The 14,238-nt window shown below is 41.9% G+C and overlaps 1 protein-coding gene and 1 long non-coding RNA gene across 2 annotated transcripts in view; one reads left to right on the top strand and one right to left on the bottom strand.

Moving 5' to 3' along the window:
- LOC141272428 (uncharacterized) overlaps positions 1-14,238 on the top strand; it is a 115,975-nt gene that overhangs the window by 28,177 nt on the left and 73,560 nt on the right. The gene's annotated exons all lie outside the window — the stretch shown is intronic.
- The window catches only part of ITGB3 (integrin subunit beta 3), a 112,529-nt gene that overhangs the window by 90,594 nt on the left and 7,697 nt on the right, over positions 1-14,238 (bottom strand). The window contains exons 3-4 of the mRNA XM_073683139.1: positions 2,577-2,775; positions 1,584-1,836 (exon numbers count right to left, since the gene is read on the bottom strand). Coding sequence (XP_073539240.1) covers positions 1,584-1,836; positions 2,577-2,775 — 452 coding nt within the window. The remainder of the gene's footprint in view (positions 1-1,583; positions 1,837-2,576; positions 2,776-14,238) is intronic.

Below are 14,238 nucleotides of genomic sequence, written 5' to 3'. Positions count from 1 at the left end.
TTTATTTTACAGACTTTCCTGGGATATCAGTATTAGTTATTATGAAGGTATAATATGGGCCAATATCTCATCATAATGAACAATGCCACCTGCTTTGGAGATGGAAGTGGCCCCCTTAGTTCTTGGACCCCTATACGGCCGTACAGGTTGCACCAATGATATGTCCGCCTCTGATTCCGAGGGCTTTTATCCAAAATACTTGTCTGTCACTAGGACACCTGTGGTCTCTAACCTGTGTCTGCTTCAAAACTACAACCCTCAGCATGCTCTTACAGTCTCCTGAAAGGAGTTAGTTTTTGCAGGATTTGCAGAGCAAAATGTTGGACAGCTGAGTACAACTCTCTACTTCAAGCAGCTACAATGAATGAAGGCTGAACATGTGCACCTCAGTTTCATTCAAGATAGGTCTCTGCAGAGCCCCCATTCCTGGGATCGCTGGGGTTCTGAGATCCCCACCAGTCTCTTACAAACTGCTCAGAAGCGCTCAGCTCCTGCATGAGAATACGCAGAGCAGTGAAGGGGATCAATAGGAAGTTATGGGGCCATACCCCGCTCTATGCATGCGCTCAGGCAGGAGCTGAGCACTTCTACCTGCTGAGAAGAGCACTTCTGGGCTGTTATTTAAGTGAAAGGTGGGGGTCTCAGGTTCCGGACCCTACTGATCTGCAATAAATGTAATAGGGTAGAACATATGAAAAAAATAGTATTTGGATTCCCGATATGTGTATGAACTGACCCTATTGATAAGGAGAATGGTAATGCCTAGTTGCCAATTAATTCACACATTTCCAGGAGAAATAACAGTGGAACGGCAAGTTTCTACTAAAACCGTCATTTTTTACTTAAAGATAACCAATTTTTTGCTGCAGAAAAAAAAAGTGTTCTAGAAATAATCACTAAAAATTGCTATAGTGTAGAAACTATACTGTAACACTGATTGTAGAGCACAAGTCTTTTACGTCCTTGCACATGTGGCTGTATTATAATAAAGCTGCATTCCTCAGAAATGTGCGTTTTCATTCATATGCAAATGAGATAAGTGCTTTGCTCTGTGACAGAGCACTTGTAGGGAACCTGTCCTGTCAAAAATAGCTATTAACCTGCAGATATGGGGTCTGCAGTTCAATAGCGTTCTAAAGCCATGCGGCCACCGAACTGGAAGCCTGGCTACTGGGAGAAAATTAACTTTATTCCTTCCAGCAGCCTCCAGCTTTCAGCCTTCGAAGAGCAGCCTGTGTTGATTCAGTCACCACTTAGTATACAGTGATAAGCCGCTGTAACCACGCCCCAGTACTGACTGACTGCACTGTACTGATGCACTGTAGAGCTGGCTGTCAGTCAGTGTGGGGGCGTGGTTAGAGCTGCAGATCACTTTTGCTCTCTCTGGCACAAAGCACTTAACTCATTTGCATATGAATGAAAACTCTAATTACTCAAGAACACAGCAACAGATAGAAAATATAAATATATGGATTTACATTTCAGATGCCTGCATGCCCATATATGCAGTTTGGGCTGGGGTTGGGAGTTGATTTTACAGACAGCTTTCCATTAAATAAAATGGGAGACCTGTTAGTACTCACTCTTTGCATGGGTTAGCGATGACTTCTGGAGGAGAGACATACATATAAGGTGACATCGGCTTGTCAACAAAAGCTCCAAAACCAATTCGCAGGTTGCTGGTCACTTTATTCATTCTTTTTGCCAGTTCAGTGCCTAGTGTCTGGATACTCTCCAAGTCATCCTTCATAGAGTAAGACAAGTCCATAAGATAGTAGATGTCAACAGGGTAGTCCTCCACCTGCCGAACTTGTACCGTGAATACCTTAGAATCATCTAACGGGAAAAATTAATCACATCTTCTATTAATGTCTCATTTTTCAACATTGGGAACTTCTGTTATTAACTTGTTAAATCACAGTATTTATCATGTTCCTAATATACCAGTAATGAATATTTCACTGCAGTGCTTTGGGATGGCATGCAACATGATAGAGAGGAATAACATAGGTTTTCTACTTCAAAAATCCCATTTTGTTAGATTAAACGGTCTCCAACTTCTCAGATCCCATATGATCAGGTGTGATCTATGGGGAAAGTTGGAAACAAGTGTTCTATTTCCCTGCAGCGCCCCTGCAGGTCAAATATAGTATTACATAGCTTTTACCCTGAAATTAAAAAAGTAAGCCTGGTCCTTTAGACCAGGGTTCCCCAACTCCAGTCCTCAAGGCCCACCAACAGGTCATGTTTTCAGGATTTCCTTAGTATTGCACAGGTGATGGAATTATTGCCTGTGCAGGTGATGCAATTATCACCTGTGTAATACTAAGGAAATCCTGAAAACATGACCTGTTGGTGGGCCTTGAGGACTGGAGTTGGGGAACCCTACTTTAGACTAACAGGAATTCTTTGTGGCCACAAGAAGAGACACCTAACTCAGAATTTACTACTAGAGTTTTATACTCCAGACAAACCCTTTAAGTCTTTCCCACATTACACCATATCCAGGTAAGATGCCACACTATGATTTCACTAAGGCTTGCACGATAATAGCAGATATCTTGATGCTCCTTTACCTGGTCTTAGAAACAGTTCAATCTTCTGTGGGGTCATCTGCGTGATCTTTGCAGTTTCCCCGCCTGAACCTTTATCACTCAGTGGTATGTTGGCTGAAAAACTAATTTCGCTGACTGGGTATTCAATGTATTCTTGGAGACAACCATTAGCCAGAAGATCTGTCTTTGTATCACAGCGGGAAGCCCCTCTTCCAAAGTCCTGAAGGACAGAAGAAGACATTGAAGAAACACCAGTAGATTAGCAATCATGATGGTGCATTTGGATGCCCTTATTGAGGCCAGAATGATACTTAAAAAAAAAAGCCTGCAGATATTGTTTTGCTTTTGAATTTGCTTCATTTTCATTGTATGGCTTTGTTAATTTTCTTTAAAATAAATATAAATTGTCTGTAAACATAAATTATTTATCCTCCAATCTCCAAACAATTATCTAGGATCTGTGAGGAAACCAGGTAGTCACTTTTCAATTTCCCTACAGCGCCTCCACAGGGGAAATAACATATTACACAGTTCTCATTTTAATCAATTAGTTTTGTAGAGCAGGATGGGACATAGCAGGTCGTCTAGAGCAAGAAACATGTTTGAAATTGAATTCTGCTGTGGCCAAAAGATATGGACACCCCTCTATCAGGTGAAGTCGGTTTAATAAATCGGACAGCCTCTTCAAAGGGGTTTTCCCATAATACCATATTTTAGGGAAGTATTCACATGATGATAAGTCATCAGTATGAAATCGGATGTAAACACCGGATCAGGATAAGGCTGAATGTAAACACCTTGAACGAAGCAGCAGAATTCAGTTACATTCAATGTGTAGCAGCCGCTGTCTTGTCCTGCAGAACAGCTCCTATTCTTTTGAAGTAAGAAAATAACAAGTGAACTGTGGGGGGTGCTGGGTGTCGGATACTCAATGATCCGATATTGATGACCTATCCTAGGCAAAGGTCATCAGTATCCTTCTACAGAAAAATCTGTTTTAATAATAGAGGTTCTTAAAGGGGTTGTCAATTATCTTGTAGTGCCCCCACTTGTGAAATAAGGCATTACACAATGAACAGACATGTTGGATCCTCCAGAGAGAGATGCTGTTTGATGCTGCTCTCTATTCAAAATAATAGACATGCTTAAAGGGGTTGTCTAGCCTTCAGGTACAAGTCTGCAGTCACTCTATGTGACTACTGACATGTGAATACTCACAGTGCATTGCGTGCTGTGAGGATTCTCCGGTGTCGGTAGTGGTGGGCATGTGACTGCACATATGCAGTCACACGCTGAGTAGATGTGTGCGGCCTCAATCAGTGCAAGTAACATGTCTAGTTGGAATGTGGCCAGAAATATGGAAATCGCATACTTGCAGTCACATGACTGCCCGCTCGTGGAACCAGCACCGCACCGGAAAATCCTCATAGCGTGCTGTGCACGCTGTGAGGATTCACAAGTCTGAAGCCACATAGAGTGTCTGCATAAGTATAACCTAAGGGCGGATGGTAAACCCCTTTAAGCAGATCTATTATTTTGAGAGTGCAGCTTTAAACACCATATCTCTGCTGATGATCCAACATATCTGTTCATTGTGTAATGCCTTATTTCACCAGTGGGGGCAATGAACATTTATTGCTTAGTCCTCCCCCCCACATATTAAATTATTTATTATGGACACTAGGGTTCTCTGCCGGAGGACAACAGGTGATTAGCTTTTTGTCAGGGAATTCTAACTGAAAGGAATTGTCCAACATGGAGCACCACTATAATATTAAGTCTGTCATTTAGGAATCTTAAATAGCAGTATGTCAAGAATCTTTCTTGGTGCCTGCTAGGGTTGTCAGACAGCTTTCCTAGATTTTTTGGACAATGGCACATGAGGGCAACACAGACAATGATATTTACTGTAATAAAAAAATATATATACAGTACAGACCAAAAGTTTGGACACACCTTCTCATTTAAAGATTTTTCTGTATTTTCATGACTATGAAAATTGTACATTCACACTGAAGGCATCAAAACTATGAATTAACACATGTGGAATTATATACTTAACAAAAAAGTGTGAAACAACTGAAAATATGTCTTATATTCTAGGTTCTTCAAAGTAGCCACCTTTTGCTTTGATGACTGCTTTGCACACTCTTGGCATTCTCTTGATGAGCTTCAAGAGGTAGTCAGGAGCTTCAAGAGGTGGTCTTCCAAGAATCTTGAAGGAGTTCCCAGAGATGCTTAGCACTTGTTGGCCCTTTTGCCTTCACTCTGCGGTCCAGCTTACCCCAAACCATCTCGATTGGGTTCAGGTCTGGTGACTGTGGAGGCCAGGTCATCTGGCGTAGCACCCCATCACTCTCCCTCTTGGTCAAATAGCCCTTACACAGCCTGGAGGTGTGTTTGGGGTCATTGTCCTGTTGAAAAATAAATGATGGTCCAACTAAACGCAAACCGGATGGAATAGCATGCTGCTGCAAGATGCTGTGGTAGCCATGCTGGTTCAGTATGCCTTAAATTTTGAATAAATCCCCAACAGTGTCACCAGCAAAGCACCACCACACCATCACACCTCCTCCTCCATGCTTCACGGTGGGAACCAGGCATGTAGAGTCCATCCGTTCACCTTTTGTGCGTCGCACAAAGACACGGTGTTGGAACCAAAGATCTCAAATTTGGACTCATCAGACAAAAGCACAGATTTCCACTGGTCTAATGTCCATTCCTTGTGTTCTTTAGCCCAAACAAGTCTCTTCTGCTTGTTGCCTGTCCTTAGCAGTGGTTTCCTAGCAGCTATTTTACCATGAAGGCCTGCTGCACAAAGTCTCCTCTTAACAGTTGATGAAGAGATGTGTCTGCTGCTAGAACTCTGTGTGGCATTGACCTGGTCTCTAATCTGAGCTGCTGCTAACCTGAGATTTCTGAGGCTGGTGACTCGGATAAACTTATCCTCAGAAGCAGAGGTGACTCTTGGTCTTCCTTTCCTGGGTCGGTCCTCATGTGAGCCAGTTTCTTAGTAGCGCTTGATGGTTTTCGCAACTGCACTTGGGGACACTTTCAAAGTTTTCCCAATTTTTCGCACTGACTGACCTTTGTTTCTTAAAGTAATGATGGCCACTCGTTTTTCTTTACTTAGCTGCTTTTTTCTTGCCATAATACAAATTCTAACAGTCTATTCAGTAGGACCATCAGCTGTGTATCCACCAGCCTTCTGCACAACACAACTGATGGTCCCAACGCAATTTATAAGGCAAGAAATCCCACTTATTAAACCTGACAGGGCACACCTGTGAAGTGAAAACCATTTCCGGTGACTACCTGTTGAAGCTCATCAAGAGAATGCCAAGAGTGTGCAAAGCAGTCATCAAAGCAAAAGGTGGCTACTTTGAAGAACCTAGAATATAAGACATATTTTAAGTTGTTTCACACTTTTTTGTTAAGTATATAATTCCACATATATATATTATGCGTTAACGTCTTTTAGGCAAAAATTACAAGTTATTCATGTCTTCATCTAATAAGCAGGTTCCAGACCTCCTGATTCTGATGCAAAGAGCTTTTATGGACATTCCACATGTTTAGTGGGTGATCCGTGTCTGTATATATTTCATACATCGTGCAGTATATATGTGAGTATGTCTGTGAATCAGTGTATTTATACTTGTCTGTATAATGAGACAGGAAGTTTCTCCTTTGCGGCCAAGTAATACATAACGTCATGTACCCTCTGAGCTAATGTCCTACTAGTCCATTACTCGTCGCCTGGATGCCTCATGATTCATTCTAACATCCACTATAAATGTTACTACTGTTCCCACATAAGTATCGATATAGAAGTTTAATAGAGCAGAATAGGCAAGAGTCAATAATAAGGAGCATGTAAATGTGTTACCTGACTGACACATACTGTAACTATATCCCCTGCAGGCAGCCAGGACCCACCCTCTCGTGTTCTGGCTCAGAAATCTCTATCTAGACCTGATCTGAGCAGTTGCAGGCTTGTAAACTAGATAACCTGCAGCTATATAAGTGAAAGTGCAGGAAGGAGTGAAGACGTTGGGATGGGCCCCACAGACAATACTGGAATTTCATTCTGGTTGTCAAGACCAATGTAAGCCATAAATATATACAGTGGGTACGGAGAGTATTCAGACCCCTTTAAATTTTCCACTCTTTGTTTCATTGCAGCCATATGGTAAATTCTAAAAAGTTCATTTTTTTCTCATTAAAGTACACTCTGCATCCTATCTTGACTAAAAAAAACAGACATGTAGAAATTTTTGCAGATTTATTAAAAAAGAAAAACTGAAATATCACATGGTCATAAGTATTCAGACCCTTTGCTCAGACACTCATATTTAAGTTACATGCTGTCCATTTCCTTGTGATCCTCCTTGAGATGGTTCTACTCCTTCATTAGAGTCCAGCTGTGTTTAATTAAACTGATAGGACTTGATTTGGAAAGGCACACACCTGTCTATATAAGACCTCACAGTTCACAGTGCATGTCAGACCAAATGAGAATCATGAGCTCAAAGGAACTGCCCAAGGAGCTCAGAGACAGAATTGTGGCAAGGCACAGATCTGGCCAAGGTTACAAAAGAATTTCTGCATTACTCAAGGTTCCTAAGAGCACAATGGCTTCCATAATTCTTAAATGGAAGAAGTTTGGGACCACCAGAAGTCTTCCTAGACCTGGCCGTCCAGCCAAGGAGAAGAGCCTTGGTGAGAGAGGTAAAGAAGAACCCCAAGATCACTGTGGCTGAGCTCCAGAGATGCAGTAGGGAGATAGGAGAAAGTTCCACAAAGTCAACTATCACTGCAGCCATCCACCAGTCGGGCCTTTATGGCAGTGTGGCCCGATGGAAGCCTCTCCTCAGTGCAAGACATATTAAAGCCTGCATAGAGTTTGCTCAAAAACACATGAAGGAATTTTTGGATGATAATTCTAAGCGGTATGTGTGGAGAAAACCAGTTACTGCTCATCACCGGCCCAATACAATCCCAACAGTGAAGCATGTTGGTGGCAGCATCATGCTATGGGGGTGTTTTTCAGCTGCAGGGACAGGACGACTGGTTGCAATTGAAAGAAACATGAATGCGGCCAAGTACAGAGATATCCTGGATGAAAACCTCTTCCAGAGTGCTCTGGACCTCAGACGTGGCAGAAGGTTCACCTTCCAACGAGACAATGACCCTAAGCACACACCTAAAATAACAAAGGAGTGGCTTCAGAACAACTCTGTGACCATTCTTGACTGGCCCAGCCAGAGCCCTGACCTAAACCCAATTGAGCATCTCTGGAGAGACCTGAAAATGGCTGTCCACCAACCTTCACCATCCAACCTGACGGAACTGGAGAGGATCTGCAAGGAAGAATGGCAGAAGATCCCCAAATCCAGGTGTGAAAAACTTGTTGCATCATTCCCAAGAAGACTCATGGCTGTACTAGCTCAAAAGGGTGCTTCTACTCAATGCTGAGCAAAGGGTCTGAATACTTATGACCATGTGATATTTCAGTATTTCTTTTTTAATAAATTTGCAAAAATTTCTACATTTCTGTTTTTTTTCAGTCATGATGGGGTGCAGGGTGTACTTTAATGAGAAAAAAATGAACTTTTTAGAATTTACCAGATGGCTGCAATGAAACAAAGAGTGAAAAATTTAAAGGGGTCTGAATACCTTTCATACCCACTGTAGATCCAAGTCGGCAGAGCTATCTCAAGATCATAAGAGACCGGAAAATTAAATGGGTTGCTCCCTACTTTAAAAGTTAAACTTAATGGTCCCAGGGTGGTCTAAGAAATAAAAAAAAAACATATATATACTCACTTCTCAGACCTGTGATGCTCCTCTACACTTGGTACTGTGTCCCCCACCCATTTCAGCAGCATCGGGCATGGGGGTGAGTATAGATATTCTAGACCCATTCACATTAAAGGGTTATTCACAAAAAGGCAAGTTTTTGAATAGGGAAGACATTGTTAATCTCTGGTGTTCCAACAGCTAGGGCCCCCAGGGATCTTGATATTGGGCCCCTGGAACACCAAGAACAAGAGTCTGCATCCCTGTTCTGAATTGAGCAGAGATGCACATACACGGCCTCTGCTCTATTCGTTATCTACTGGACTGCTGGACCAGGCCAAGCATTCTACATGACAGTCCCATAGACAATGCATAGAGTAGATGCCACTCATGCACACTCTCGTAGATGAACTTGTAAAATCCATAAAGACATCTCCAGAGAGGGAACATATAACCTTCACATTGAACATATGGGATTAATTATAACTGGGGAAGTGAGAAGGAGCTGACACTTCAACTTCCATTGAAGTAGGACCTCCTGCATTGAACAGGTAATTACAACATGGATCTGCTGAGAACCAGGTACCAAGTCTTGGATTCATATACTCAGAGGTGGAGAAGTACAGGGGCTCCTTCTGTTCAAAGGAATTATCTCAGACACTCTGGAGCCAGTGGTCAGTGATTGTGTATTGGGGTTTTCAAGGATCCAATATTTATGGGAGATATATTTTTGGTGTGGTAGCAAAGAAACTAACATAACGCATTCACTCACATCACCGTAAGGCGAGCCGAACACCTCCATCTGAATATCAGTCAGATGGATGATGTCACCTATGGCATGTTTCATCTCTATAGAAAGATAAAATTGTGATAGGAAACATGACAACAATATCTCCACCCTGGGACCCCCAGGGACGAAGATATCCTGAAAGTTGGGGATCTCATAATCTTCTAAATACCTAGCACATCCCACGACCAGCCCTCCATTTGAGCTCACTAAAGGGACGTATGTGGACGTAGCCTTGATCTAATAAAAATCAGAGTTTGGGTTTCTGTCATTGGTCAGTTCTGGAAGACACAGTGCTCTGTGATTCTGTCCATTGCTCTAAGGAGTGCTTCCCTCCGCTAAGCTCTGAGCCACTTCTGTGACACAGATTTAATACTTTTTCTCTTTTTATTCTTTTCATTTTATGTGATTATATATGCCATATTGTTTTGTACCCCTTTTGTAACACCTTTGTATATTTTTATAAATACTGTCTACTTTTCCGGATTAAATATATTACGTTTAATAGCTCTGTTCCTCTTGACCTGTAAAACACCCCCCTGAAGTCATATGCTACCTGTCGGATGTCCAATCAGCCTGTATAAATGACTTGTGGTGACAGCTAGTTCCTTTTATTATTGTGGAGTTGGCAGTGACCGTACTGGGGTATATACAGTATATATATATGTATATACTGTATATATTCCATGCGTTGGAATCGGATGTATTTATACTGTACGTTCACTGCGAGTTCCCTAATATCAGGCCTAGTAGTGAATGCAGCCACGGCCTCGTCCATCAATCGTCAGCCAATTGCCTAATTGTCTTGACAATTGGAGGCGGTGGAGTGCTGGCTCGTGAACATCAGGCAATGGCGGAGAGATAGCTGATGGGTCTCCTGGCTGTTCTCTGACACTGACACACACCATCACCTTCAGGATGGAGCCACTGAGCCCCGTTCTTGGGGTTCCAGAGCCCGAATCTTGTGATCCCTGGAGGTCCAAATGGGATAACTTGCTTTTTTGGGAATAATCCTTTAACTTTTAAAGAAGGGGCCAGCCTCTTTAATTGTAGCTTTGAAGGTCATAAACAGGCAGGATAGTTTAACACTATACACAGATAAGGCTCTTCATGAATCTGCCTTGTTCATTCCTTTGTCTCTGGGGAGATTGTAGTCCATTACTTTTTGGAGACTATAATAAAGTATGACAGCTTCCATTTGTTGCAGCTGCCTTTAATGCACATCACATGCTGCTGTACTGTCTATTCAGGGAGGTATATAGCTGCTAATAGGATATAACTTACATATGGAATAGCAATAAGATATTACAAATAAAATGTTGGGGTATTATGAATCCCCTAATTCACACACCGTAGCAGAGCAGTGTGGACTATGAAGATCCTGCTCAACCACAAAGCGGATTGTTGATGGTAGCGTTGTGGTCATTTTACCCCATTGACTTTAATTTCTTAAATTCATTGCTGTGAGTGGTTAGAAATACAAGACCACACTAGTTTCTTCTTTTTTTTTATATCATGCCCCTTTAAAATGAAAAAAAAAAAAAACTATTTTAAATGCATCCACTGTCCCCATATGATCCCAGCTATAACTGACCCACAAGACAATAAAGTGATTCACACGGGGTCTGGATATGACGTGTCTACATTCAATAGGGGAGACATCAAATCCCAATCTGCAGTATAACCAAACATCAAGTGATTCATGTGAACCTCTGATTAAAAATGATGATGTGACACAAGCTTTCCACATAGATGAAGGTCAAATATGGAAGTATACAATATACTATTGGAATCTGTGGTTTGTGGTTTTTCAACTTTACAGCTAATAATATACAATCTGGTATAATGTGGAAAAATTAGAATTAGGATATGGGCACACAACGATTTTTTACAGGCGGGTCTGCTCCGAAACCCACCTGAAAATGAGCTTAATAAATGCTAAAAAGAATCACCATATGCTTCGCAATGTAAAAATGACTTCTTGTTCATATGTTCAGTCTTAGGAGAGTCTTTTAACCACATCAGGTCTTGAAAGACATGAAGTGGTTAAAAGAAGTGTCCTGACCATTCTTCTGGCGGCTTTCATGGTTACTAAAAAAGTTTCAAAAACCCCACTGCAGGCGAAAACGATGAATAACAACGATGAAGAAACGACCCCCCCCAAAAAAGACGCTTGAGGACGTCGTGTGCACGTACCCTTATTAAATCAGATTGGTAAATATAGTATATTGGGCAAAACGGATGCAGCAGTAAAACCATCACACATTAATTACAATTTAAAGGGGATGTCCACTTTTTGACAGTCCCCACTTAGTACAATGGTCTAAGGACAGCAAATTGATCACCAAATATCCAGATGCTAGGAACCCCAGTGATTGGCTGTAATTTGTGGGAAATTCTTGTCGTAAGTGTTCAACTTTCCTGCATGGTGGCAGTGGTCACCACACAGAGCAATAAATGGTTGTAGTTATCTTCATGAGTCAATACATTTAAAAGGTCATTCTCAAAATATTAAATGATCCCTTAACCATAGGACCAGGAATAACTTACTGATCACTGCGGTCCAACTTTGGGACCGCCGTGATAAGGGCTTTGGGAACTGCAAAGCTCTTGAATGGAACAACAGTGTATACAGTATATCCTTAACTTCAGCTCCATTCATTTTCTATGGGACTGCCAGAGAAAGTGCAGTGCTCCACTATTTCCATAAAGTCCGGCAGAAGGGCTATACCTTAATTTAAAGAGAACCTGTCACTTGCCTTAAATACAGTGGTGGCCAAAAGTATTGGCACCCCTGCCATTCTGTCAGATAATACTCAGTTTCTTCCTGAAAATGATTGCAATCACAAATTCTTTGGTATTATTATCTTCATTTAATTTGCTTGCAAGGAAAAAACACAAAAGAGAATGAAGCAAAAATCAAATCATTGATCATTTCACACAAAACTCCAAAAATGGGCCAGACAAAAGTATTGGCACCCTCAGCCTAATACTTGGTTGCACAACCTTTAGCCAAAATAACTGCGAACAACCGCTTCCGGTAACCATCAATGAGTTTCTTACAATGCTCTGCTGGAATTGTAGACCATTCTTCTTTGGCAAACTGCTCCAGGTCCCTGATATTTGAAGGGTGCCTTCTCCAAACTGCCATTTTGAGATCTCTCCACAGGTGTTCTATGGGATTCAGGTCTGGACTCATTGCTGGCCACCTTAGAAGTCTCCAGTGCTTTCTCTCAAACCATTTTATAGTGCTTTTGGAAGTGTGTTTTGGGTCATTGTCCTGCTGGAAGACCCATGACCTCTGAGGGAGACCCAGCTTTCTCACACTGGGCCCTACATTATGCTGCAAAATTTGTTGGTAGCCTTCAGACTTCATAATGCCATGCAAACGGTCAAGCAGTCCAGTGCCAGAGGCAGCAAAGCAACCCCAAAACATCAGGGAACCTCCGCCATGTTTGACTGTAGGGACCGTGTTCTTTTCTTTGAATGCCTCTTTTTTTTTCCTGTACACTCTATGTTGATGCTTTTTGCCAAAAAGCTCTACTTTTGTCTCATCTGACCAGAGAACATTCTTCCAAAACGTTTTAGGCTTTCTCAAGTAAATTTTGGCAAACTCCAGCCTGGCTTTTTTATGTCTCGGGATAAGAAGTGGGGTCTTCCTGGGTATCCTACCATACAGTCCCTTTTCATTCAGACGCAGACGGATAGTAAGGGTTGACACTGTTGTACCCTCGGACTGCAGGGCAGCTTGAACTTGTTTGGATGTTGGTTGAGGTTCTTTATCCACCATCCGCACAATCTTGCGTTGAAATCTCTCGTCAATTTTTCTTTTCCGTCCACATCTAGGGAGGTTAGCCACAGTGCCATGGGCTTTAAACTTCTTGATGACACTGCACACGGAAGACACAGGAACATTCAGGTCTTTGGAGATGGACTTGTAGCCTTGAGATTGCTCATGCTTCCTCACAATTTGGTTTCTCAAGTCCTCAGACAGTTCTTTGGTTTTCTTTCTTTTCTCCATGCTCAATGTGGTACACACAAGGACACAGGACAGAGGTTGAGTCAACTTTAATTCATGTTAACTGGCTGCAAGTGTGATTTAGTTATTGCCACCACCTGTTAGGTGCCACAGGTAAGTTACAGGTGCTGTTAATTACACGAATTAGAGAAGCATGACATGATTTTTCAAACGGTGCCAATACTTTTGTGCACCCCCTTTTTTAGGTTTGGTGTGGAATTATATCCAATTTGGCTTTAGGACAATTCTTTTTGTGTTTTTTTCATTGAAGACAAATTAAATGAAGATAATAATACCAAAGAATTTGTGATTGCAATCATTTTCAGGAAGAAACTGAGTATTATCTGACAGAATTGCAGGGGTGCCAATACTTTTGGCCACCACTGTATATATACTTACCTGACATGGAGGAAGCCTAATCCCTGAGGAAGAAGGACAATACCTTTGAAATGCGTAGGATCACTGGTTTCTATTTGCCCTTTAAGACTTCTGTAGTTTGGTGACCTCAGGAATCACAGAGCAGTTTGCTCAGCAACTTTCCGGATGTCGCGGAGCTGCCGGCCGGAGCGCCGCTCATATACTTGGAGCTATAGGACTAACTTTTTCAAGTTCCATAAGCAACTTTCCAAGCTACACTGAAAGTTCTCTACAGGGAGTATTGGATATGTTCTACTCCAATCGCCCTGTCCATTCAGGACCATTTGCACGAATACCAGCAACCCACAGCAGGATTGTCAGCGAGCGTGTTGCGATACTCTGCATTCAGTCACTCACTTTTTGGACTATTTGAACTCCAGACTATTAAGCTAGTAAGTGGGACATTTAATAACCAGTATATTCATCTTTTATATTCTGAGATATAGAGGTGGGACCACAGCGCACATTGGAATTTTTGTTTATTGATTTTTGTATCCTTATTGGCCTAGGTTTGGCGGATCCCTTGCCGCTAGTTGCAGCAGTGACACATGCACCTGGGTGGGAGAGCCAGGTTTTACTGTCCAATTGACAGTTTATTGGGTTGTAGAACCAATCTGTGGGATTGTAAGTCCTGTAAGTCCAGCTGGTTCTGCTTCTCC

The sequence above is a fragment of the Phyllobates terribilis genome, unplaced genomic scaffold (genome assembly GCF_046119375.1).
Source record: "Phyllobates terribilis strain yellow unplaced genomic scaffold, ASM4611937v1 Scaffold_5__5_contigs__length_657084704, whole genome shotgun sequence".
NCBI lineage: Eukaryota > Metazoa > Chordata > Amphibia > Anura > Dendrobatidae > Phyllobates > Phyllobates terribilis.
The sequence above is the reverse complement of the archived record's forward strand: the minus strand, read 5'-3'. Positions and strand labels throughout refer to the sequence as shown.